This window comes from Muntiacus reevesi, chromosome 3, assembly GCF_963930625.1.
Source record: "Muntiacus reevesi chromosome 3, mMunRee1.1, whole genome shotgun sequence".
NCBI lineage: Eukaryota > Metazoa > Chordata > Mammalia > Artiodactyla > Cervidae > Muntiacus > Muntiacus reevesi.
This window is the reverse complement of record NC_089251.1, coordinates 170,159,099-170,186,619: the sequence shown is the minus strand read 5'-3', so window position 1 is coordinate 170,186,619 and position 27,521 is coordinate 170,159,099. Positions and strand designations below refer to the sequence as shown.

At 38.6% G+C, this 27,521-nt stretch overlaps 1 protein-coding gene across 11 annotated transcripts in view; it reads right to left on the bottom strand.

Moving 5' to 3' along the window:
* The window catches only part of SYNE1 (spectrin repeat containing nuclear envelope protein 1), a 471,391-nt gene that overhangs the window by 62,439 nt on the left and 381,431 nt on the right, over positions 1 to 27,521 (bottom strand). For all 11 annotated transcript variants that reach the window (XM_065931098.1, XM_065931099.1, XM_065931094.1 and 8 more), the window contains 6 exons: positions 24,611 to 24,845; positions 22,584 to 22,778; positions 18,779 to 18,904; positions 15,200 to 15,355; positions 5,208 to 5,366; positions 2,049 to 2,215 (listed from right to left, as the gene is read on the bottom strand). In XM_065931098.1, the coding sequence (XP_065787170.1) occupies positions 2,049 to 2,215; positions 5,208 to 5,366; positions 15,200 to 15,355; positions 18,779 to 18,904; positions 22,584 to 22,778; positions 24,611 to 24,845 (1,038 nt within the window). The remainder of the gene's footprint in view (positions 1 to 2,048; positions 2,216 to 5,207; positions 5,367 to 15,199; positions 15,356 to 18,778; positions 18,905 to 22,583; positions 22,779 to 24,610; positions 24,846 to 27,521) is intronic.

The following is a 27,521-nucleotide window of genomic DNA, read 5'->3' as shown; positions in this document are numbered from 1 at the left end:
AGATGCACATGAAGTCTGCAGCATGGTCACTGGTGCAAGCTAAAGGTTCAGCAAGTGTTAGCTATTACAGTCCTACTGTCTAACATTTTAAAACCTGGTTAACGCTTGTTCCCTTTTTATTATGTTCTTGCTGAAATTATAGCCTCATCTGCTTCATAAATTAGACCCTGTTTGATAACTCCCTTATAGAAAAAAACCTATACTAAATGTTTTCAAAATCAACATATGGAATTGTCATGCCCATATGCAGTTTTTATGGGCACACAGTACTCAAAAGGCACTGTTTCACATCTACCTTCACGGCTAGGGAAAATAATCCAGATTTTTTATAAAATGTATTGTGGGACGGCTCCAGAACAACTGTGAATCAGAAGCATCTGTGACATCCTAACTCTCCTAACTGCTATAAAGACTGTCTATTCAAATATTCATTCATACATTCATGCAAATATTTACTGAGTCCAAACTGTGTTCAGGCACTGTTCTTGTTGCTAGTGATATACAGTGAACAGAATGGACAAAGACGCCTGCCCTCATGGAGGCTACAGTCCAACATGAAGCAAAGCTCACGTCAAAAAAAGCATCTATCCAGCCTTTCCCTTTAAAAATAACCCTCATGTCAAATAACATAATGGTTCATTCAAGCATATCAGACTTTTATACTGCTAGTAAAGTTCCTCAGATATTTTTTTCTTTTTGACTTTTATATTTCTCTCACTCTGCCTTCTGAAATGGAGCAGAACCCTATGGTCCTTCCACCCCCAAGCCCCCAACCATGTCCTCTGCCTGCCTTTCATCTTTGGAAACTAGTCAAAGAATAAGTTTAATCAGAGAAGTAAGAAATATAGAATCAAAGGAAAACAGTCAGAGGAGACAAAATAATAATAATAATGTAGTCATTAAGCATAGTCAAGGACCTTTAGTCCTTTCTCAAGGGCTATAGATAATATTCTGAGCCATATCCTGTGAGCTGTCTTATAGATTCCAAAACACAGGTGGAAAAGTTAACTACACGATGACCAGACTATACCAAGAACATGAGCTGTCACAATTCTGAGAACTGGCCACAAAGAAATGGGAACAAATGGACCTTGGAACTGAAGACTAACTGTCCCTAAAACAATCAAAACGACACTGGTCAGACCACTGATGACCAATCTGAAGATGACTGTCAGAGCTGGCTGTGCTGTTTCTGCATAGAGTCCCCTCCTTCTGTCTATAAAAGCTCTTGCCCCACTGGTTGCCGTGTGTGTGTGGGGGGGGGTAGCGGTGGGGGGAGTCAGCCTTTGGACAGATGTCCACCCCACCTCCCCAAGTTGGTGGCATCTGAAATAAAACAAACTTTCCTTTCCACCAATCTGGCCTGTTAATTGGCTTTTGAGCAGTAAGCAGCTGTACCCCACCTCACCCTTTCAGTAACATTTCCACAACAGAAATTGATGTAATCTTCCTCTCAGGCACGAAGCAGACACTTACAGATATCACTAAAGCTAAGTACAAAATACAGTCATGCAGCAGGTTATTTTTACATCAAAACAAAGTGACAATAATTAGCTTCATTCTGATACCTTACTAATAAAAAATACTTTTTTATTTAAAATGCAAAAAATATTTATAAAATATATAAATATATATAATATATAAATGCACTTTGTATGTATAATACAATATAATATATATATATGTATATATATTTTTTGCCACCTCAGACAAACACACCCTTCACAGATGCTTGTCAGCAGTTTCACTCTCTTTCCTATAGGAAGTTGAGTACTATGAAGCCTCAGAATAAAGACTTTTTCCCTCGGGAATGGATTTTGTTTGGATATGACTTTCTCTCTTTTAGTTAAATGAAAACACCACTGAATTCGTGAAGCATGAAGGGGAATTTTAAAGTTAATGAAAGTGACACTTATGAGACAAGCGTGAACTGAAGTGGTGGGATGGGGAACGCAGAGATTTACTGGACGATTTGCAGCTGAAATGGAAGGTGGCCTGAATGAGCTGAGATTCTGCACGTGTGTCCTGCTGACGGGGGTCCTTTTTACCTGGCTGCCATGAGGTCCAGAAGGTGCTGCCACCGGTCATTGATCTTGCCAAGCTTGTACTCAATCTCAGATGCTTTGCTTTCATGACTGGCTCGAGCCAGCCGTTCTCCCATTTGCTGGAGCTGTATTTTGTTCTCTTGGGCAATTGCAATTTCCTCTTGATAATCCTGTGTAATAAATAGCAATCACAGAGGTCAGAGAGCATATTCTTGATGCATTCAGCTTAGCTCTACTAGAAACAGGGTAATTACAGTTTTCTACGGCTTGGAAATAGTTTGGGCATAGGGAACACTATGTGAATATGAGTCCTAGTACACAGGAATTAATGGTACCTGCTATTTTCAGTATTTAGGCAAAGTCTAGATTTTCAGTATGTAGGCAAAGTCCAGACTGAACTTTTATATAGATGTCCTTAAAGGGAATGGGGGGGGGGGGGCTTTCTTTTTACTTAAAATAGGCATTAAAAATAAAAAAAAACAATGTAAGTGTATACATAGAAATAAAAGACAAAACTTGAAGAATTTCAATACTGGGAAGTTATACCTTATTGTTGTAATCACCAACCACATGTTATATTTAGACTCAATCCTCCTACACATAACTGCCAAGATGTGTCTGCAAGTATGTATATCTAAATATATATGTGTATGTGCGTGTGTGTGTGAATTTCAATTGTTACTTGCACAGAATGTTTTAAAAGATTACTTTCATTTTAAGGAGCTATCCTCTATACAATGTAAAATACTGATTTTACAATACCATAAATCATTGACATAAGTCTCAAGAATAATGACCTTTATTAGTCTTAGAGGATCAATGGGCCTCAAATCTCCCTCATTTACCCAGTTTCTATAGGAGCTCCTCCTAAAGACTGTTTTAGGTAAGCAGGACAGGCTCTCAGTACGGTCTATAGTAAGGTAACTGAGATAGACCACTGAACAGTATGATTTAAGGGATGATAAAGGCCATCTCCTCTTGACCCCTATCTGTCTCCCTCTTCCCTCCCCCCAGCCTCTGGACCAATGGTCCTCTTACTTCCCTGCCATAGTGACAGCATCCAAAATTTAGAATCAACTTTTTCATTTTTGGCTTAAGCTTCTGTTAGGCAGGCAGCAAATATTTTCTCAGCAAAATAACATACAAACACAGGTATTATAAGGATATGGGTATTTTAACCTTCTATGGCTCTAAAATTCCCTCGGGAACAGCGCTACCTTTTCAAGTCAGTAAAAAGGGCCCCCAAAGAATGGGAGGAGCCGGTGAAATTTCATTCTATTCAGGGTTGAATGCTGTCCTCAGGCTCAGTACCCCACCCACTCACCCTTCTATGTTACTTCAACTCCGTGGGAATCAAAGACCAATGAAATGAATGCTTATTAATAGTTACAATATGGCATTACAAATTTGAGATCATTTTACTGAGAAACGTTTAATGTCAATGGAATTACTCCAACCCTAGAACAGTATTTATAGTAAAATAATCTGTCTAGGTTGTCTTTTAAAGCAAAATGCTGAGTGTCAATGCCAGGAGGTACCCATATCATAGTTACAGTCTGTTTATTAATTTCTTTATCCTAAGTTGAAAAAATTACCAAGACTATTCTTTTTCTTTACAAAAGAGACACCACATGGTGCAAGCTCATGAAGATATTTTCAGAGTCCTTAACTTATTATATATATATACAAAATGGTATAGTTGATATTTTAAATGTTACTAAACAATATAACAAAATTATCTGTGTGTCAAGGTACAGTTTTTCTAAATTTTAAATTATGATTGCATTTTGCTCAAGAGACAGTTTTTTCCATACCCCCAAAACATGGATCTTAAATTTCGTGATAAAATCAATTGGAGTATAAATACGCTTGGTCAAAATTTATTCTATAGCAAATTTCACTATAAAACCTATTACATTAATCATGTCTAAGAGAACAATTTCTGACACCCATAAACCAGCAAAGGGCAGAACTGTTACAGATGTTTGAGTGAAATACGTATTGTCTCAATCCACATTTTAAAGTTTTACAATATTAAATACATTGGGTTAATCAAAAAGTTCATCTGGGTTTTTCCATAAGATGTTCTATTGGGTTATTCGGACCCAATAGAAATGCTGATGCTTAGAACTTGCACTTTTAAGTGTAAACCTGTAAAGTTATTAATATCACATCTTCGCTTCAGAGTTTTTGTTTTTCTGTGTATGTGCCTGTGCACACCCATAGAGGAAAAAAAAATACAATTCCCAAAGCCGACATATAATATAAATAACTTCATAGACAAAGATAGTTTTTCCTAATACTTATTTATATTTCTTTTCAGAATGAGTGAAGCTATTGCTTATTTATTCAATAAATAATGGCTGAGTACTTCTGAGAAGTCGGGAGCTACAGCAGTGAACAAAACTGACGAAGTTCCTGTTCCCATAAAGCTTACAATCCAGTGGGGCTTCCTTCCAGTGTAGACAGATAACAAACAAATCAGGAACATGCACTGTATTTCAGAAGGCAATACGTGCTTAAGAGGAATATAAAATTAAAATGATTAACTGTTCAAATGCAGTGTGGAAACATCACTGGAACCATCAAAAACACTTTAAAATGCTATTAAATCTGACCAATCCTATATAGACATGAAAAGCATTCTGGATCCATTTGAACATAAAAAAAATACTTTCATCATCATATATAACTTGAAATTAATATGAAGGTAAAATTCCCAGAAGAGTCCTCAGTCCTGTAACTGTCTATAAATCATGTTTTATAGAGAAAATGTCAGTTTAATGGGTCCTAGGAATTTTTTCTTTTAGTTCCTCTCTAGTGATTTTTACCTCTTTAAAAACAGACAGTAAATCAATTATACTCTGATTAAAAACAAAGAAAACTAACACACATAAATAATTCCTACTGAACAGGCAGATAAAATCCAAAAAAACTGAACATTATCTATCAGCAGACAATCTATTTCATCACAAATTGAAAATATTCCATATGATTTATATGTCAAGGAGGCCTTTCCAGGCACATTGATTTCATATTAAAAAGATGAAGTGTTTGTAAGAGTGCTCCTTTGTCAGGGAAATAACTAGGAGTAAGGCCATTTTCTGTACCAATGCCTAAACACTACAAAGAGTAAAACACATGTAGCCACACATCTGTTACCTTCCTGAGCTTCTCAATCATTTCTTCAATGAGAATGTCTCCATTCTGAGAAACCTTGCTTTCCATCTGAGTCAGCCATTCGCAAAGCTCCTTGTTCTTTTCACTGAAGACGGCCCACTCATTCAATCTCTCACTTACTTGCTGTCGCCTTAAGGAGAGCTGAAAAGTTCAAAATGGGAGAAAACGCAACAGGATAATCAGAGTGGGACTCACGGCCTGAGGGACGAAGCAAATGGGTTGGGTGGACTAAGACGAGCAGTGGTTGTGGATCTCTTTAGGCTGCTGTTCCTGGAGGCTCAGTCCCGGGATACTGCTCTAGCCTAGTGAGTTTCACAACCAGGATTTGCTATTAAGTGTGAGTGGGAGACAGTGAATCCTCTACTTCCCTCCCAAGAGCCACAGGTATGTTCTCTTATAAAAGGTTCTCAACAATCCAGCTTCTCACTACAATTGGTTCTGCAGCTATGATACGGGATCACTGAATGTACTTTAACTAAAAAATATATAAGCAAGAAACAAGAGAAGAATAAGGAAAGGGGGAAGGGAATGGGCGGGGAAAAAAAGAAAAGACAAAAGAAGGAAGGAAAAGGGAAAAGAAAGAAAAATAGGGAAGAAAGGAAGGAAGGAAAGAAGGCAGAATTAGTTGAGCATCAGGTGTCTGGAGAGGGTGGACCAAGGGACAGAGCAGGAGAGGCTCAGTTCCTGATCAGCTCTATCCTGATCACTTTACTTTGAGCAAATTCTTTTATACCCCTGTTTATTTTCTTTTTTATTTATGTACCCTTGTTTCTTTTCTTTTTCACATAACAGCCTTACTGAGATGTAATTTCCACACCATACAATTTGTCTGTTTATAAAGTGTACAACTCAGTGGTTTTTTGGAATATTAACAGAGTTTTACAACTACCAGCACAATCAGTGTTGTAACATTTTCATTAATACAACACCCAGCCCCTGCCCCACCCCAGAACTCACTCCCTTGCCTACCCCAGCATCTTCCTCCCAACCTTACTCTACTTTCTATCTCTATGCATTTATCTCTTCTGGACATTTCACATAATCAGAATCAATTGGTATGTGATCTTCGTGACTCACTCCTTTCACTTCGCATAATGTTTTTAAGGTCCATCCACTGGAGCATGCATCAGTACTTCATTCTTTTTAATTGCTGAATATATTTTTTTCAAGTGGGTATAGCACATTTTTGGGGATTCCCTTGTGGCTCAGCTGGTAAAGAATCTGCCTGCAATGCAGGAGACCTGGGTTCGATCCCTGGGTTGGGAAGATTCCTTGGAGGAGGCCATGGCAAGCCACTCGAGTATTCTTGCCTGGAGAACCCCCATGAACAGGGGAGCCTGGAGGGCTACAGTCCATGGGATCACAAAGAGTTGGACACGACTGAGTGACTAAGCATAGCACATAGCACATTTTATTTTTCAATTCATCTACCAATGAACATGTGAGTTGTGTCCACTTTTGGGCTGTTATGAATAATGCTGCTATGAACATTTGAGTGCAAGTGTTTGTGTGGACATAAATTTCATTTCTCTTGGGGTGTGTACCCAGGAGTAGACTTGCTGAGTTGTACGGTAACACTATAGATTGTTTTCTAAATGCCTATACCATTTTACATTCCCACTAGCAGTAGGGTTCCAATTTCTTCATATCCTCACCAATACCTGTCATTATCTGTCTTTTGGATTACAGTCATCCTAGTGTATATAAAATGATATTTCACTGTGGTTTTGATTTGCATTTCCCTGAAGGCTAATGATATTGAGAATCTTTTCATGTTCTTAACCATTTGTCTGACTTCTTTGGAGAACTGTCTGATCAAATTCCATGTTCATTTCTTAATTTTTAAAAATTTTTATTACTGACTTTTCTTTGTTGTTATACATTGTAGATATAATGGATTTATTTTCTTATTTCTAGGTCTGAAATGATCCTTTTGAGAATTCTAAACTTTTCTGACTTCATAATACTCGTGTCTTTGCAGTACTGGTTGAGATACTATGGAATGCTTCTAGTTGAGTTTAACTGCATGTTAGCGAAATACAATGTTATTTGAGTGGCAAGAAGATGATCCACTTTTGCAGACATTCTGTACAGTCAAGATGATAATGCTAGACTTCTGACATTCATCTCACTGCATTAAACACTTATCTCTCAATTTTCCTTTTTACACTAACATTTAATTATGAAAAACATCAAACATACAGAAAAGTTGAAGGAATCGTGTGGTAAACAGCTATGACATACTCCCTAGACTAAAACTGTTAACATTTTGCTACATTTTGCTTTAATAAATATATTCTTTTTTCCATAGATCTATTTTACTTTTCAATGATTTCTGAATGAATTTTCTTTTTCAAATGAATGTGAAAATATTTCTAAAGTGTCATATATTTCCTAGTTAGCAATTCTGTCTAGGGTTGGCTCTGTTATTGATTAGGTAAATAATATTCAAGGTCCCTCACAGCCCCAAATCTCTGTGATTCTGCATCTTAGAAAAGAATGGGAGCTAATCACATGAAAAAGAATATAATACCTAGGAATAAACCTTCATAAGGAAGCAAAAGATCTGTACTCTGAAAACTGTAAGATGCTGATGAAGGAAACTGAAGACTACACAAAGAGATGGGAAAAAATACTGTGTTTTTGGATTGGAAGAATCAATATTGTTAAATGACCATACTATCCAACACAATCTACAGAGTCAGTGTAATCCCTATCAAATCACCAGTGGAATTTTTTACACAACTGGGATAAAAAAATTCAAAATTTGTATGGAAACACAAAAGACTGAACAGTCAAAGAAATCTTGAGAAAGAAAAACAAAGCTGGAAGAATCAGGCTCTCTGACTTCAGACTACACTACAAAGCTACAGTAATGAAAACAGTATGGTACTGGCACAAAAACAGGCACATGGTTCAATGAAAGCCCAGAAATAAACCCGTGCACCTGTGGTCAATTAATCTACAACACAGGAGGCAAGAATATACAATGGAGAAAGGACAGTCTCTTCAATACATGTTGATGGGAAAATTGGGCAGCTACATGGGATGAAATTAGAACATTCTCTAACACCATCTACAAAAATCAACTCAAAATGGATTAAAGACCTAAATGTAAAACTGAATACTATAAAATAAACAAATGGGATCTAACTAAATTTAAGAACTTTTGCACAGCAAAGGAAACCATAAACGAAATGAAAAGGCAACCTACAGAATAGAAGAAAATATTTGTAAACAATGAAACTGACAAGGGATTAATTTCCAAAATATATGACCAGCTCACACAGCTCAATAAAAAAAAAAAGAAAGAAAGAAACTCAATCAACAAATAAGCAGAAGATCTAAATAGACATTTCTCTAAAGAAGACATAGAGATGGCTGACAGGCATATGAAAAATGTTCAATATAACTAATCATTAGAGAAATGCAAATCAGAACTGCAATGAGGTATCAACTCACACTGGTCAGAATGACTATCATCAAAAAGTCTACAAATAATAAATGTTAGAGAAAGTATGGAAAAGGATCCTTCCTACACTGTTGGTGGGAATGTAAGTTGGTGTAGCCACTATGGAGAACATTATGGAGGTTCTTTCAAAACTAAAAATAGAGCTGCTGTAAGATCCTGCAGCTTCACTCCTGGGCATAGATGTAATTCGAAAAGATAAATGTACCCCTATGTCCAAAGCATCACTATTTAGAATAGCCAAGACATGGAAGCAACCTAAGTGTTCATCAACAGATGAATTATTCTTAGCCATAAAAGATAACAAAATAATGACTTTGAAGTAACATGAATGGCTTTAGAGATTATCATATTAAGTGAAGTAAGTCACAGAAAGGAAAATATTATATGATACTGCTTACATGTGGAATCTAAAAAAAATTATATAAATGATCTTACATAACAGAAAATAGATTAACCGACATAGAAAAAAAACTTATGGTTACCAAAAGAAACTGACTGAGGGGAGGGAATTATCATATATACACTACTATACATAAAATAGATAACTGACAATGCCCTACTGTATAGGACACAGAACAATATTCAATCTTATAATAACTGAAAATGGAAAATAATCTGAAAAATTATATATATATATACACACACACATATATTCTGAATCACTGTTCTAAAAAACTGAAACTAACACAACATTGTAAATTAACTATATTTCCATTTAAAAAAGTTGAAAAAAAGATATTGAAGAAATTTTCTCAAAAAAAAAAGAAAAACAAAGTTGAGAATTAGACTATAAGCCCAGGATATTCTTGCCAGGTCCAGCTTACTGAACTGCCTAGAGAGCAAACCCTACATCCTGCCATAAATTTTGAAATGTTACCGTTAGAAATTCACTCTTTTGAGTTAATATGATATTTTAAAATAAAATTTTCTCTGGGTAGAGGTGACACTTAGGAATCCATTAAGTACTTCCCCATTGGTATAATTCAGTTTTTCTTCAAGGAAGAACAATAGTGCATTTACTTATTGTGGGTATTGATGGGAATGGGAAAAAAAAAAAAAACACAGATTAAAAGTTTTAGAGACAAATCTCACCTATATTAAGTTCTACCAAGACAGTCCTGAAGAGCATGATTCCTCCAGCACCACTTTCCTCTCAACCTCTGACAGCAGAGTATATTTCCACCTGCTGGAATGCTAAGATTTTGAACTTTCTGGTGGACATAGGTTTCTTTTTCATTCACAGAATATCAGAATCACTCTAATATTACAATCTTTGCTTTGACTGCCATCCAAGCTGAAACTATATTTTCATAGTTGAAATTGCCCAAAGCAACTGTTTTCCATACAAAGTTAGAAAGCCCTGCCCTTCAGACTTCAGACGATGAATAGTTCTGCTATGTGTGGTACCTCTGAGTCTTCCCTCAAATCCTGGCCATAAGCAAGAATAAATTCCAAGGCTTTAGCAACAACACTGCAGGGAAGACAACCACACAACAGAAAATATTATCTACTTCTTTTGAGAGGTAGGTATTACCCTCTTTTCAGAGACAGGGCGAGAGGAGGTCAGACACATCTGAGGGCCACGTTGACCAGCAAAGCTTGAGTTTTTGATACACGTTGCATTATAATGTTATGATCAAATACCAGATACAGATGAGATTCAAAAATAACCTCTATCACTTATTACTGATTATGACCGGGGCAAGATTATTCATCTTTCTTAAGCTTTATTTTCATTGTTTGTAAATTAATCTTCCATTTGTCCCAAATTTCATTAAACAAATGTTTATGGTTTGCAGTAAACACGTGTCTGCTATATGAAATGTCTTATGCACTGGAACACTGTAGGCTCATAATAGAATATATTCTTCAAACAAGAAAACAATTCAAGAAAGTGACCAGTACATCCTAAAGAGCTAACAAAAGTTAAATGCTCAGTCACTTCAGTCATGTTTGATTCTTTGCAACATCATGGATCACAGACCACCAGGCTCCTCTGTCCATGAGATTTTCCGAGCATGAATACTGGACTGGGTTGCCATGCCCTCCTCTGGGAGATCTTCCCAATCCTGGGATCGAACCTAGGTCTCCTGTGTCTCCTGCATTGCAGGTGGATACTTTACCACCTGAGGATCAGGGAAGCCCAACAAAAGTTAATCCTAGTCAACTGCTATTACTACTAGTAGACTAGTACAACTATATACAAAATTTGCGTTTTTAACACTTTTTTCTCTTCGACACTCATGTGTTCATGAAGCAGCTTGAATACATGTTTCTCGTCTTTTTCACACACCATGCAACTGTTATTTTCATTTTACTTGCTTACGCAGAGTAGCAGCTGAAAGAAGGAACAGGTAGGCCATATACAGTGGTTACAAACTGGTACCAAAAGCTTTTCAAAAGATTTAAATTAATAATGGGGACAGCGTTTTCCTTTTGGTGTGTTCTTTGAGTTCAGTGGAAGCCCTCAACTTACTTATCAGTTTAGCACATATTTATGTTTTCTCAAGGGTTTAAACACATTGCACTGCCAACAGCTGACAAACACCAGCGAAAACCTCCAGAGTGTGAGGCAGCTGAACAGGAAACACATCCTCTTCTGCCTCAAATATTTTTACCATGACAATCTGAAAGAACACCGAGCAATTACAATGATGATGTACTTATATCTCAGCTGGAATTACACACAGCTCTACAAACCAAAGTAGGAATGAAAGCAAATAGAAGGGTTGACGATCCACAGGCACAACAATCCTTTCAGGGGTTCTACTTGAAGGTAGGACGCATTTCCGTTACCTCAACTCTGCAGTGTTCACGCACAGGGCGGCCCTCTCCTCCTCGTCTTGAGCCCCAGTCAGTTCATCCTTCTCACCAGTTGCTTTCATTGGAAGATGAACACACTACTCGGTCTTTAACAAGGGGATTATGCCTTGTTTCGCTAAAGTTTTTAATTTTTTAAAGTGAGACATAGGCACCAGCTCATTTCCTTTTGTGGTTTCATGCTTGACAGAAGTTCTCCGGAAACACTAACTCAAAAAGTAGTAGCTGGTCTATACTTCTCCTTCCGGTTATATCCTGGCAACGTTGGTATGAATCCACATGACTAAACTCTTGCTGATTTAATTGTGTGCTGTGCTTAGCTGGCCGCTCAGTCGTGACTGACTCTTGCAAACCCATAGACTGCCAGGCTGCCAGGCTCCTCCGTCCATGGGATTCTCTAGGCAAGAATACTGGAGTGGGTAGCCATCTCCTTCTCCAGGGGATCTTCCCAACTCAGGAATCAAACCTAGGTCTCCTGCATTGCAGGCCGACTCTTTACCAACTGAGCTACAAGGGAATCTTTAGACTGAAGCAATGTGAGGATGGGTATGTTTCAGCTTCAGGCCTTAAGACACTCAATATAGAAGGTTTCTAGAAACACTGTTTCTGCTTCCTCTTTTTTTTTTTTTTTAACTTGTCTTGGTCTACTCACAGGTGCAAGGTATTAATCTCTTCACAGAATGTGATATGATCAACAGGTGCTTTCAAAATGTATTTCTAAACAGACTGTGGCCTAGCTATATGTAAGTCTGCTGAGCAATGTTACAACATAACATTTTTTCCTTTTCTAGCTTTAGTGAGATATAGATGACATATAACATTATGCAAATTTAAGATGTACAATGTGATGATTTGATACTCATATATACTGTGAAATGATTACCACAAGGTTAATCAACCCTTCCAGCACTTCACATAATTACCATTATTTGATGTGTGGTGAGAACATTTAAGATATACTCTGTTAACAGCTTTAAAGTATATAATCTGATCTGTTGACTATAGTCCCCATGCTGGACATTAAATTCCTTTAAATTGTTCAGCTTATAACTGGAAGTGAGCATCCTCTATACACAATGGTTTTCTTACATAGTACTAGTCTTCCTAAGCCAAAAAGTATTATTACATACTCATAATCGTCTCACCCTCCAAAATATTCAGAAGCCTTGTCATTATTTTACATTTAAAGGAATGTAAGAAATAAAATAAATGTCCTAAAGTCCTATCTTGATGATCAACAGTATAAATGAACCCTCAACTGCTCTAGGTACTGGAGATGCAAAGAAAACATTTGTCCTCAAGAGCTTCATAGTCTTCAAATCAAGTCGCAAACATAAAAAGGAGAAGAAGGGAGGAACAGAAGAAGAGAGTACTGTCACCTGATGGCACAAACCAAAACTTAGTTGGGAGTTCAGAGGAACAGGAAAACACAGAGATTTGAGCATCTCAAACAGTGGCATCACAGGAGTGGTGGAATTCAAGAGAAGAGGATAGATCAGAAAATCAAAAAATAAGGAATGAACAGTCTAGGCAGGAAGTTCAGGCAAGAAGAATGGCCTGAGCAAGATCTTGGGGTAGAGAATTTCATGGTAGGTTTGGGAAGGTGATGGGAGCCAGTATTTAAAGTGTTATCTCTCTCAAAGCTTCACAGACCTCAATTAGCTAGAGAAATGGATATAGTCTAATTCATTTCACACGATCTACTAAAAAGTACTGAGTCAGCAAGCAGTGCTGGACTTGTCTCAGTTTTAAGAAAAACAGATGAATAAAGCTCAAAAGGGTAACTTAAGATTGCTGTGATCATTCTTGAATGACTATATCCACCAAATATCTTTTATTTATATATGCTGTGATAAAATCTTGACATTAAAAAGTATACACTAATTTACTAGATGGTATAGATTCTGGATTGAAGACTCAGAAAAGAATAAAGTGTGACGAATATCAACACACTCCATTTAAGTTTCTCACTGGGTTCACTGAGAATGTACAGCCCTGGGAAAAGTTGGCTAAGTGAATTTTGAATGCAAATCATTAACGTGCTTAATGAAAATCACCTCTTACAATTCTTTCTTTTAAAAGCGTGCGCGCACACACACACACGCATTTGCCAGTTGTGCTCCAGAATTTTTCTCCAGTTCATCCTTCCAATAGCTACCTTTCTCCTTCCAGGTTCTCTCTCTGCTCTAATCCTGTACCTTTTTCAAGCTGCAACCTTAGAACACATCCACTTTTCCCCCTACACCAAGCCATCTGTCCCACTCTGATCTCAGCACTCAATTCAAGATTTATCCAGTTCACTAAGCACTTCCTTTATTCTCTGCAGTCCACACTGTCCTTAGTTTGCTTACATTTTTGTATATCGTTTTACTTAGACCTGGTTTTCCTCTTCACTGTATAAGTTCTTTTTAACAGATTTTAGTCTCAGCTCAATGGTAAACTACACAGTAGGGACATCTACTATAGCTTGTGAAATTTACAATAATTAATGTGACTGATTCATTTAACAAATATGCATCATAACCTATTTTGTGCCAGGCAAGGCAATGAAGATACAGTAAGAAACCCTACAGACATGGTTCCTGCTTCCTGAAATGTATGATCTCAAGGCCATAAGTCAGAGCCATTCTTTACTTATAGGCCCTATTATTCTTATTTACCTTGAGAGTCTACTCCTTGTCATTCCAGCAATCTTTCTCTTTCATTTCCAAATCAAAACCCAATCTGGGATCTCTTTTAAGGTATCGTGCACATAGAACGTGGGCTTCCCAGGGGCACTAGTGGGGAAGAACCCGCTTGCCAATGCAGCAGATGTAGAACATGCAGGTTGATCCCTGGGTCAGGAAGATCCCCTGGAGGAGGGCATGGCAGCCCATTCCAGTGTTCTTGCCTGGAGAACTCCATGGACAGAGGAGCCTGATGAGCGACAGTCCATAGTGTTGCAAAGAGTTGGACACAACTGAAGTGACTTATCCCACACGCACTCAGAATGCACTTACTAAATGAGTAAAGTATAGGTAAAAATATCATACACCCATGAATTATTTGGAAACAACTATCATAAATCAAAAGCAATTAGAAATGTTAAATGTACAAAACCAGGCTTCCCCAGTGGTTCAGCAGTAAAGAATCTTCCCGTATGCAGGAGATATGGGTTTGATCTCTGGGTCAAGAATATCGCCTGGAGGAGGACATGGAAACCCACTCCAGTATTCTTGCCAGGAAAAACCCCATGGACAGAGCAGTCTGGTGGGCTATGATCCCTGGGGTTGCAAAGAGTTGGACACAACTGAAGTGACTGAGCATGCATACACATACAAACCACTCATAGCATCAGCTAAAACTGCAAATAAAACCATGCTTTTTTACCTGTTTTAAGTATGAAAGAGACCACCAATATCTACCTAGCAAAACCACATCTATGAACCACATAACTGTACTTCCTTTTAAAAATATTTTGACAGCCAGTAAAAGAAAGAGCAAGAGAATCCAGTTTGGATGCATTTAAAATAGAGTGTTAAGATATAATTGTCTAAATTTGAAGTATTGTCATAATAGGCCCAGAGTTTTCCTCTATAAAATTGGGACAGGTCCAAATGTGGATACAGCCGCAGACATTTCAAATCATCGTCTAGTTCTCAGCCTTTCTGAGCAGATGCCGAGTGCCTAGAGTTTGTCTCACCTGGTGGCATAGTTCTTCCCACTGCCTCTGCAAAAGCTCCATGCGTTCGTTAAGGATGGAGATATCATCTTCACTGATGTAAGCACAGAGAGCCTTCTTCAGCACTGTCAGCTGTGCCAAGTCATCTGTCCAGCTCCCAACTGCGTTTTCTAATTCCTAGATTAAAAAAAAAAAAAAAAAAAAGCACAAAACTTGAATACCCATGGGCATCTGTCATCACCAATTTCTCAAGTGTATTTGAAATCCCCTCTTGATGTCTCTGTGCTTCCAGATGGCACCTGGGAATGCGGCAGACATGAGGCTCAGGTTTGATCTCTGGGTCAGAAAGATCCCCTGGAGGAGGGCATGTCAACCCTGTATTCTTGCCTGGAGAATCCCAAGGACAGAGGAGTCTGGCGGGCTACAGTCCATAGAGTCTCAAAGAGTTAAACACAACTAAAGTGACCTGGTACTGGCACTTGACATCATTACCTTTCCATTCCATTCTATTTGAACACCCAAACTGGTATCTATTAGGTTGGTCAAAAAGTTCATTCAGGTTTTTCCATCAGATGTTATGAAAAAACCTGAATGAACTTTTTGGCCAACTCAACACTTTATTTGCTTCCTACATAATCTGATAATTTGCCAGGTTCTTCTGATATAGTACCAGGTTGCTTACAGAATCTTTTCTAACTGGAAATAAAGATCTATTTTCCACTTCACTGACGGCTTCTGATTGTCTTTCCTAGTTCAAGTTTCATCACCGCATTGATCTTATTTACTTTTAAGTCAGCTTCATAAAATCCTTTACCTTTGTCTCAAGTGACCAATCATGTTTGTGAAATACTTTACAAAAATCCAAACTACTAGATTTAATTCTCATCTTCTAACACTATCAATTGCTACAGACTTATTGATACACTGTAGCTAAAAAGATGTGTGGCTGATATTTCAGTTCAGTTCAGTTCAGTTCAGTCGCTCAGTCGTGTCTGACTCATTGCAACCCTATGAACTGCAGCACAGCAGCCCTCCCTGTCCATCACCAACTCCCTGAGTCCACCCAAACCCATGTCCATTGAGTCGGTGATGCCATCCAACCATGGTGTATTACTTGATTTAAAATAATGGACTGAATATGTTTACTGCAGAAGAAGAGAGATTGTTCAATTACTGGTAAATATGTATTTTGTCTTTTGGGGGAATAATTTCAGGAAAAAAAAATCCATATAACAATATTTGAATGTTTTTTCAACAGTTTTTGCAACGCTTTGAACAGATGACTAGTTTTACAATTTGTATAGCTCTTGCTTTTTGCCAGCTGTTGATGTTTTTAGATTCCAGCTAATTTCGTTCATGAATAGAATATCTCACACGGCTTTTACCTTCTCTTCTGTCTCATCAAACCGGAGACAAGTTTCCAAAGGCAAAGGCAATTAACGGTAGCCTGAGGCTAACTTCTCAGGCAATTTAAGCAAACTAGGTTTTAGCCAGAATTTTCTAGGTAATTGCTTTGTTTTGCTGCTAAGGTGGTTTGGGGGAAAGAGTAGCAGAAAGCTGGGCCGGACTGCATCCTTCTAATCTCCAGACTTAATAGCAGGGCGTGTTTGTAACTGTTGTGTATTTTGGGACACAAGGTCTCATGGTAACAGTGTTTGGCTGAAACACCAAACCATCCAGGAGTATTAAATATGCAGCATTTCTGTTTGTATCTGTATCCATATTTAACTGCCATATCAATGTAAAGATTTTCTTCTTTTTATACCAATTTTCAACTCCACCCCAAATTCAAATATCAGATTTGGTACATGGGTTTAAAAAAGAAACACCACCACCAAGGACCAACTCTCACAAACTCTCGGACTCCATTTTAGATGTTTGTGTGATAAAAATATAGCCCTTGGATTCAGGGAACTCTGATAATTACCAGCTTTGAAAAGTTACGAAACTTCTAGCTGCTTCATTTTCCACATCTGTAGAAGGGAAATAACAGACTGTCCTTAGGAGCTTGCCTTCATGCCAACTGAGATAACACTGGTCAGTCATGGGCACGCAGGAGCCCACTAAATGCCCATTCCTGCCTGTTGAAAGTTTTCTTTAATCATATGTCATAGATTTACAGTCGCAGACTTAAATTTTCTTTAATCTTTGCACACTACTGACTTTACATCTCTAGATAATATTTCACTCCCTTATCATCCATGACATTAAGTATACTTCCTTTGTTTTTCCTAAATCTGCCTCGTTTCAAAGATCGTCCTCACATTTTAATACTGAAGAAAAATTCTTATATCTACTCTTTTAATGATTTCTGGAATTCTTTAAAAATTAATCTTTCTTGGGACTTCCCTGGTGGTCCAGTGGCTAAGACTCTGAGCTCCAAATGCAGAGGGCGTGGGTTCAATCCCTGGTCAGGGAACTAGATTCTATATGCCTCAATTAGAGATCCCATGTGCTGCAACTAAGATCTGGTGCAGCCAAATAAATATATAAATTTTTAAAAAATTAATCTTTCTTAAAGGCTTATGACTTCTTAGACAAAGTGAAGCAGAGAACTGATCAAAATCCAAATCATTTATGTCTGTGTGAAGTTTTAAACATAGTCACTCCAATGCAGTAATTTACAAATGACTTGGAGAACATGAGGACATGTTTCATTGGAGGGAAAAAGCATCTTTAAAGACAACTTTGTTTTGATCTGCATGTTGCTCAGCAGAGAACTGCTGTCTCGGCACTTGACTTTGCTACCCAGGAGTGAATGGAACAAATCCTACAGACACTAAATCATGTCAGTCTCAGTGAGCCCCCACTGCAGGGAGTGGTCTGTATTAGCTACTGATTGGCTTCCAGATGCCATTTGAAGTGTTGATCATAATCTTTAAATTGATAGGGCCCTGAAGATACAAAGGACTGTGTGTCTCAATGCAGTAAGTGCAATCAGCTACTTATAGTTCCTGTTTTTCTTATAGATAAGAGCCTAGAGAGCAGGTTGTGTTTCTCCAAGGACCATGGTCTACAGAATTTCCATGTTGCCAAGCCTCACTCTTTTATATGTGAACTAGACTCTTCTGCTGAATGACTGTCCAGTGTGAACGGTTTAGAAGGATTGTCTTTATTGCTCTTAATCTAGGTTTTAAATGTAATGTTGTGTTGTATATTTTCATTGACTCACTCATGGTAATCCATCAACTAGCCTATAATTTCATCAACTGCAATGAATCAATAAGCAAGTTTCATCAGAGCTGCCTGTCCTAATGCGAGATAACAGAAACTTGCACCTACATGTAGACAATTACAGGAGCTCAATTGAATTATGCTTTCAAAGGCATCACACTAGAAGCACAAGAAAGTGGAAGTGTTAGTCACTCAGTTGTGTCTGACTGTTTGTAACCCCATGGATCATAGCCTGCTAGGCTCTGTCCATGGAATTGTCTAGGCAAGAATACTGGAGTGGGTAGCCATTTGCTTCTCCGGGGGATCTTCCCGATGCAGGGATCGAACCCTGGTCTCTTGCATTGCAGGCAGATTTTTTTAACATCTGAGCCACGAGGGAAGCCCAGAAGCACAGGTAGGTGACAAAAGTTTAGTCCAGTGGTTTACCTTGCAGCACATCTGCTCCGCGTGGAGCTCTTCGTGATGATCTGGGAGAGGCTGGGAAAGCCTCTTTTTGAAAGTTCGTAGTTTCTCCAGAGAATCAGCTATTCCGTTCTCACATTTTTCCCAGTCCTAGAATGGGCAGAGAAAGAAATTTTAAGGAAGAGGGAGTTAGAAAAACAAGAAAAACTCTTCTCAACTCCCTGAGAATGGATTAAAGTTACACTGATGATTACTGCAAAGGCGTCCATATCCATAGCCATGGGAGTCAGCAGCAGAAGAGCGGAGTTCTAAACTTTTCTCATTATCTGCGTGACTTCAAGTAGCTGAGGCGCTATATATATCTCAGTGTTCCTTACGAAAACCGAAATAACACAAACTCTCAAAAACTGCGGGAGAATGCAAGGAAATGATTGGTGTCAAGATGGCAAGGACAATGACCAGAATATTATGAGTTTTCAAAAATGTGTTCTGGATCCAAATGTGTCTGCAGAGGTAAGAGTATAAACACATTACTTTGCCTCTCTCCTAAATCCACCCATTACTGCACTCATGTCTCCATTATCTCAACCCACTATAAGGGATAGAAAAGAGGATATGGAATCTCTTTCAGAGTGAAAATACATATTAGGTAAGAGAATTTTATATGAAATGTAAAAGTAATATAAACCTGACTCTGATTCAATTCAATACATAAACAGTATGAACTAAAAGCAAAAAAAGTAGAAGAAAGAGAATTCAAAATTTTTAAATGTACCTCTTCTATGTCAGTACTGATCAGTACTCTGAAGGAGAATGTAACAGGTAAGGAGGTAGAGTATTGGGACTTCCCTGGTGATCTAGGGGCTAAGACTATGCTCCCAATGCAGGGGGCTCAGGTTTGATTCCTAGTAAGAAACTGGATCCCGCATGCCACAGCTAAAGGTCCGCATGCTGCAACAAAGATTGAAGATCTAGCAACTAAGACCCAGAGCAACCAAATTAATTAATTAATTAAAGAAAAAGAGGTAAGACCATGGTGGTAAGGAATGTGGTAGATCTCTAGGTGCTGACAAAAGAAAGCATACATGCTGTGGTTGTGTTTCAGAATATTACACACCAAAGGTAACCAAGGTTACCTCTAGGAAAGGTACTAGGATTTGGATTTGAGTGGTGGTGTCATGTATGGGAAATTTCATTTTTTTTTAACTCTCTGTACTTCAGTTTTTACCTGAATTTTTTTTCAGACACATGACTTCTTGGGTAATTAAAAAAAGAAGAGTAAAAGAAAAAAAAAAAGAGAGCAACCATGATGGAGACCTGATTCTTTACAGCACCCTATCTACAAATAGCCCACATCTGGGGTCTCTGTGCCAAAGAAATTCAACTCAACAAATCTCCTTAAGTTTGTCTGATATGCCACACTCCTGGCCTCTCATTCTCCCACAACTTGAATTACTGAGCTCCAGAGGCAACTTAAGTTGTTTTTAGTCATCAGCCTAGTGCCAAATCCTGCTACATTTCTCTTCACATTATCCTTTTGACTATCTTTCATCACCCATCTTTTCCTGTCTGAGTTCTTTCTATCTTTTCTCCTGATGCCTTATTTTCACCATAGCAACACACAGTTGCTATTTCAACTGTCTTCTCTGAGACATAATGGCCACCTTACCTCCTTGCTCATAATGTCTTTTGGTTTCTAAATAAACTGACAGTTTGGCCCAACATTTTCATTAAAAAAAAAAAAAAATTTCTTTGGGGAACTTCTTAGCGTATATAACCACATTCTTTCTTCCCATTCACCAGAAAGAACAAAAACAAAACCCAAAAGTCCCAGCTGTCTGTTTTGGACAGAATTGCTCCAATTTCCCTTTATTAAAATATCTTGGTCTTCCCAAGCTATGCTTAGTTCATCAATGCTAAGCATAGTCAGGGCAGATAACAGACCCTCTTTCTGCTTAAGCTGAACAACATTCTCAATTAAATCATCTCACACACTGAAATCTCTCAACCTGTGGACAAGAAATGTTCATTGACCTAAAAAGAGAAAAGGGCAGCTTTTTATTCTTCATAACAGAATTAAGAGATAATAGTGAAGGTGGTAAACACACAGGGCATAGAATCAAGATGACTGTATTTTTGGCATATTTACTCAGCATTCAATTAAAAGCGAAAATAGGTAAGCATCATAGCTGTGGTGAAAAGATACAGTAAAATGAGACTGTATAAACATTAAAATTTAGCTCCATAAATTCTTTCTTAGGTAAATAGGATCTAATGTATGATCCAAAAATAAAAAATACAAATTTAACAAGAGAATAAGGATTCCCCTTTCCAAAGATGGATTAGATTCTAAAGCTATAACCGAGAGTTTTACTAAATGAATTACAAGGAAATAACTAAATGTTATGGTCTGTAAACATTTATCAAAGCAGATATTTTATATGCCAATGAACAAGACAGGCAAGGAAAGCAAGTGAAATGACTCAGCCATCTCATCTCAGTAAGTCTTAGAAATGTGTCCAAAAGTCAATCACAAATAAAGAAAAAATATATGATTAACATGCTCTCTACAGAGTGATTTACAGTGTTTTTAATCCTTTCCTGAAAGCCAAAAATGAAGAAAAAAGAATTAGGCATATAGTATTACTGATGAATTGTGTTGTGTGCAAATAATGATTCTCTAACATATGCTGGGAGGCATTTTTGATTCATTGCTTCCTGCACAGAAGGTAATATATTATTCAATAAAATTCAGCAGAAAAAAAAAAAATGAGTGTGCAAACATTAAGTATTCAGAGAAAAAAAGCAAAATGTGTTTTATTAACTTTATTATTACTACCTTTGATTCAAAAATGGACAGGACAAATTTAATAAATGATCTCATTAAATAAAGTGTTGGTGATTATCAACATATATAAAACTTTGGTATTTAGTCATGTTTGGTTTCAAAATGTTAATAATATCAACAGTAATTGCCATCATTTGTTGAATACTCAGTATGTACCAAGTACTTTGATACATAATTCACTTTCATTATTTCATTAAATCTTCACAATGTCTTATGAAAGAGATGTGATCATACCCACTCTACAGATTAGGAAACTGAGGCTTTGATAGGTTGAGTTTGCCAGGTTACCTCATTTCTTATGGTTTTAACTTTGGTTTATCTGAGTTTAGAGCCCCATACCTTCATTCAACTGCTGATTTAATTGTGTCTTATGCAAAGAATTGGAAAGTGAGGGAGAAAAGCACATTGTGGGAGGTCTGATACATCTACATTTCCCTAAACTTTCTGTATGATCAGCATGCTGTCTGTATCCAACTACAAGCTTAATATACCTCCTAGAGATTTTATCTTATAGCAACTTGCTTGGATAAGCTAAGATCAAATCAAGAGTGTCTTCTTGGATAGTTTTCCCCTGCTATAAAATAAGAGATATCAATCTCGAAAACCACTTTAGGGTCTTAGATTAGGGAGAGGAATCTGCTCTTTGCATTCTTGTCTGGATTTATAAAATCATCTCATGGCTTCTGGCTTAGCACTGGCCATGAATCAAGAGTTCATCACTTGGACAGTCTTTTTAGTTTTAAAACTACTTTGTTGGGGGATTTTCCTGAAAGACAAACTGCTGAAGATTGGGAAACTTTTCTCGTTCAGGCAAGACAGGACAAAGCCTAAACGAGACACAGGGGATCAAAATACTGCAAGGTCTGATGTAATGATCAGCGTTATTTGATCCACAGGATAACGACATTGAGGAAGCAGCACAACTATTGTGAGGGCATTTTAAACCACATGAGACCCATAGGAGGGAAGAGCTGAACTTACCTGCAGCAAGCCGGCCAGTTTTTTATTCTGCTCCTCCAGACACACACTTGCTGACTTCCATTTCTCTTGGATCTCAGCGAGTTCGGCCTGCAGGGTGGCCTCAGCCCCGCTGTCGGCTGAAAGCAGAAGCTGCTTGCCAGCCTCCACGGTGAGGATGTAGCTGCCTTGTTGCCGCAGGAACACTTTTTCTTTAAACTGAAAGGAACCGGAGATTTTTTACTTTCTCCTTCTTCTCTTCACCATGTCCCCATTATAAGTGCTTTTAAATAATCCTAAATTTCTGTATCCATAACATGCCTTCTTTCTTCCCCCAAAGCTTTACTGACCCTATACTTTGGGCCCGAGTGAAGCAACATATAAATAAATGAGAATTCCAGACAGGGCTTAGTTTCTGTTGCCAACCTTTAAAGACAGTCATGATGCAACAGGAAAACTTCTCTATGAGACTGATGTAGAGAGAAACAGAGGGACGTCTGACCCACGTGGAGGGCGTAGCAAGGCTTCTTCAAGAGGCAAAAGCTTCATGAGTCTTGAAAGACACAGGGACACAACCAGATGAAGAAGGATCTGGTGTGATGAGGGCCAGGAGTCAGGGAGAGAATACCTTCCGCACAGAGAAACGAAGACGGGCAAACTCGCTCGATGGGATAAATCATGAGGAGTTCAGGACACTGGACTCAGCTGTCAGTGGCTGCAGCATAGGATGTCTATAAGTGAGTGGTGTAAGATGAGGCAAGACCAGGCCTTAAAGAGGAGACTGATTTTTATAGTAAAAGTGACTGAGATTCATGGAAGAGTATCAAGCCATCAGGTAGAAAACGGAGTGGAAGAAGGTCATATATCGGATACCCTAAGACACGTTAGGGTTTCTCTGGTGGCTCCGTGGTGAAGAAAGTGCCTGCCAATGCAGGAGATGTGGGTTCGATCCCTGGGTCGGGAAGCTCCCCTGGAGAAGGAAATGGCAATCCACTCCAGTATTCTTGCCTGAGAATTCCAAGGACAGAGGAGCCTGGTGAACCACAGGACATGGAGTCCAAGAGTGAGTCAGACTTGATTTAAAGACTAAACAACAACAACAAAGACAGGTTAGGGAGCGCTTGCCTATCTAGGGAAGAAATCATGGTCATCTAATCCAAGGCAGCAGCAGTGGGGATGAAGGCTCGAGGGACATAAGATGCAAGAAGCATGAGAAAAGAGAAGAGTGGAGCTCTAGAAGGACTCTAGCGTTGCTGATGGATATAGACCATGGATACAGACCAGTGATGACATTTCCTTGGGTTGGGCACATGGAATGGATGGACGGAGAATGGATGGTTCAGGGATCACAGGCACCATTGGAACCCTCCAAGTATATTATGTCTGTGATGCAGATAAAGCTAAAAGGCGGCTGGTCACATGAGTTGGAGGCCCAGGAAGTGAATGTGACTGGAAGATCCAAAGTGACCCTTCTCTGCTGGTAGGGAGTAGCGGAAGCCATGTGTAGAGATGAGGTTTCCCAGAGAAGCGAGGGGGAGACAGGAAGCAAAGAATGACCTTTAAGAAAGAGGAGCCCACGAAATATACTGGGAGGGACTGATGACAGGATGAGGAGGTCTCTATTTAAGAGGCTGGAATCCCAAACTCCCAGGTGGTGAAAGTAAGGGGAATGGACAAACAGCCCACCCAGGACTGACCCTTTCACCTTTCCTGGAATATTTAGGGTACATGTTTAAACAACTCATGAGTAAAACATGTATTATCAACACCAGGCTTTCCTCTGCTTGCCATTGTATTTCCATCCAGGCTGGGACTCACTGAGCTGCCGATTGGGCTTTGGGGGTGAAGTGCAGGCAGTCTGTGAAGAAGCTGGGATTTCACCGTTAAATATGGACTCTGTAATGGGTCATTTTGTACATTTCTGTGGACATTTGAGAACAAAGCTTGTCATCATTCCAGTGTCACTCTAGAATCCTGAAGAACCGGGGTTAGGGTAAAGCATGCAGCAAAAATGCAGAAGAGGTTTAAAAACAGCCCGCTTTGCACCTTACCTGCACTTGATCAAAGAGGGCTCTTGCTTGCTGCAGTGGTATCCGGACACTCCCCAGACCACTCACGGGCAGGCAGGAAACCTCCGCCAGCCATTTACGGAGCTTTTCTGCCATCTCCCTGTAGCGCTGCCACTGGCGGATCTGACTGTCGATGATGCCTCGCCTCTGCTGGGCCCGGCGGATCACCCCCTGCCACTGATTACTGAGAAGGGTCAATTTCAGGTTGAACTCATCCCTGGTGAAGAAATAATTGCATAAGGAAAACCATCGTTATCCTGATGGAAGTGTTGTGAAAGTGTTGGCTGCTCAGTCTTGTCCGACTCTGCAACCACCTGGACTGTAGGCGGCCAGGCTCCTCTCTGTCCGTGGAATTCTCCAGGCAAGAATACTGGAGTGGGTAGCCATTCCCTTCTCCAGGGGATCTTCCCGACTCAGGGATCAAACCCGGGTCTCTTGCACAGAAGGCAGATTCTTTACCATCTGACCCACCAGGAAAGCCCTATCTAGGATAGAGGTTTTCATATATCATGCTATGATCTACTATCAGGTCTATTGAATGTAATTTTAAAAATTAATAAACAGTTAAACTCTTAGTCCACCAGGACTTCCCTGGTGGCTCAGATGGTAAAGCGTCTGCCTACAATGTGGGAGACCTGGGTTCAATCCCTGGGTTGGGAAGATCTCCTGGAGGAGGAAATGTCTACCCATTCTAGTATTCTTGCCTGGAAAATCCCATGGACGGAGGAGCCTGGTAGGCTACAGTCCATGGGGTCGCAAAGAGTCAGACACCAACTTCACTTTCACTTTATCAGTTTGCAAACAGTGAGTGTGTCAGAACAGGTGGACATATCTGTAAGGTCGCTGTCATTAACTCTGACTGCATGAGAGGGCATAGAACATAAGGCAGCAGCTTCAGTGGGAATGACCCCCGGACAAGCCCATCACAACGTACGCAGCGTGTGACAGCATATTATGTATGCCACAGCAAGAGAAAGTGAGGAGACCAGCTTATTTACAACCTCTGTCTCCAGCTACAATTATAAACCACTTTGGATGAACAAAACTGGGTATTTTAGCTAGAATCACAAACCACTTAAATGAAATTATGTTGTTTAAAAATACTTAAATAAACTGTACTCCATAAACTCTCACTATTCCCTCACAATAGACAGCTCTAAACTTTAGCAAATTATTTCACATTCTAAAACATCCCTTCTACATTTCAAGCCCAACTTTACCCATTCTTAGAAAAATGTAAACCATCTAGTCATCATTTTTGAATAATGGTTGTCTATATACTTAGACACATTAAATTTTATTTACGCTTTCTCAATATCAGGCTGACTAATCTCAGAACTTTTAGTTGCTTCTTTCTACCTGTGTGTTTCCTAACTTTAAAAAATGTTAGTAGTTTTTTTTTTTTAATTATGTTTTCTTTAGCATCCAACTGTGGTTCTAGAACTGGTTTGTCCTGTATCAAATAGACTGGGTTTCTTTGTAGATTATAGTGCTAGTCACATATTTTAGTACTAAAGTGTAACATTACTTGTTCTTTCTCTCTTTTACTCATTTGCTTTTCTTTCCTCTTACAGATGGATTCCAATCTGAATTAGATTTACTATTCTGGATTCCTATATTCTTGATATATTACCTAGGGCTACTATAAACTTGGGTTTCCCTGACGGCTCAGACAGTAAGGAGACTTGAGCCATGGGTTCCATTTCTGGGTAGGGATGATCCCCTGAAAAAGGGAATGGCTACTCACTCCAGGATTCTTGCCTGGAGAACTTCATGGACAGAGGAGACTGGAGGGCTACAGTCCATGGGGTCACAAAGAATTGGAAATGACTGAGCAACTAACACACACTAAAAACTGATTTTGTAACCAAATGTGTTATTAAGTGTTTCTGTTTTTGAAAGAAAACTCTGATGTTTATAATCTACTTGCAATAGAACTAAATATGATGAATTAAAAATTTAATAACAATTAAACTGTCAATGTTTGCAACCAGTGAGTGTGTCAGAATATGTGGACATGGCTGTAAGGTCAAATATGATGAATTAGGTTCATGACACTTCCTTAAAAGGTTCATGACGCTTCCTTAAAGCGTCCGTCATCTCTGACAGCGTCTAACTCCAGGACTTGAGGATGTTCTGTAAAAATGAACAGTACCATACATATTGCTTCCCTATCAGCTAGCATCCAGGGTCTCTCTGGAGCCTCATCTTCACTTTGTAGAACCAAGCTGTCCGGAACTATCTGACAGCATGAGGAACTACTCAAAACATGACACTTGGCTCAGTGCTGAACCTGAACTCTCAAAAACAAAACGTATAAGCGAACCTTTAAAACACAACACATTTGTAATCTAGGACCTCCCTTATTTGTCAACAAGCTCTCGTCTGAAGTTTTTTTTTTTTTTCACTAGCAACTTTCAAAACTATCCTCCGGTCCAATCCTCATGTTTTCATCTCCTTGGTGTTTTTCCCTGCTAACATTTAAAATTTAATAGATGTTGGTTTGCACATGAATTTTAAATTTTATTTTACTTAATGATGTGAGCTTTTATAATATTGCTAGGGAGGATAAAGCAAAAGATAAGTTAATTGCATTTGAATATGTCTTATTCTAAAGGCCTTAAATTCTCAGTTAAGCTCACATTTAAGTTTGGCTTTCTTAGAATAGAATAAATATGGCATCATATTTTGTTGTTCCAAGTTTAACCATGAAAATCTTTCATGTACTTCCAAAGAAATATCCACTTAAGACTAAAATTGGTTCCAAACCATGCAAAAAAAACCACACACACACTCAATAAAAATAATGACTTATTTTCTACTTTTTTGCGGAGGGGGGAAACTAAGTTAATGATAATCACAACTACTGGTCCTAATTATGGAAAAAACATAC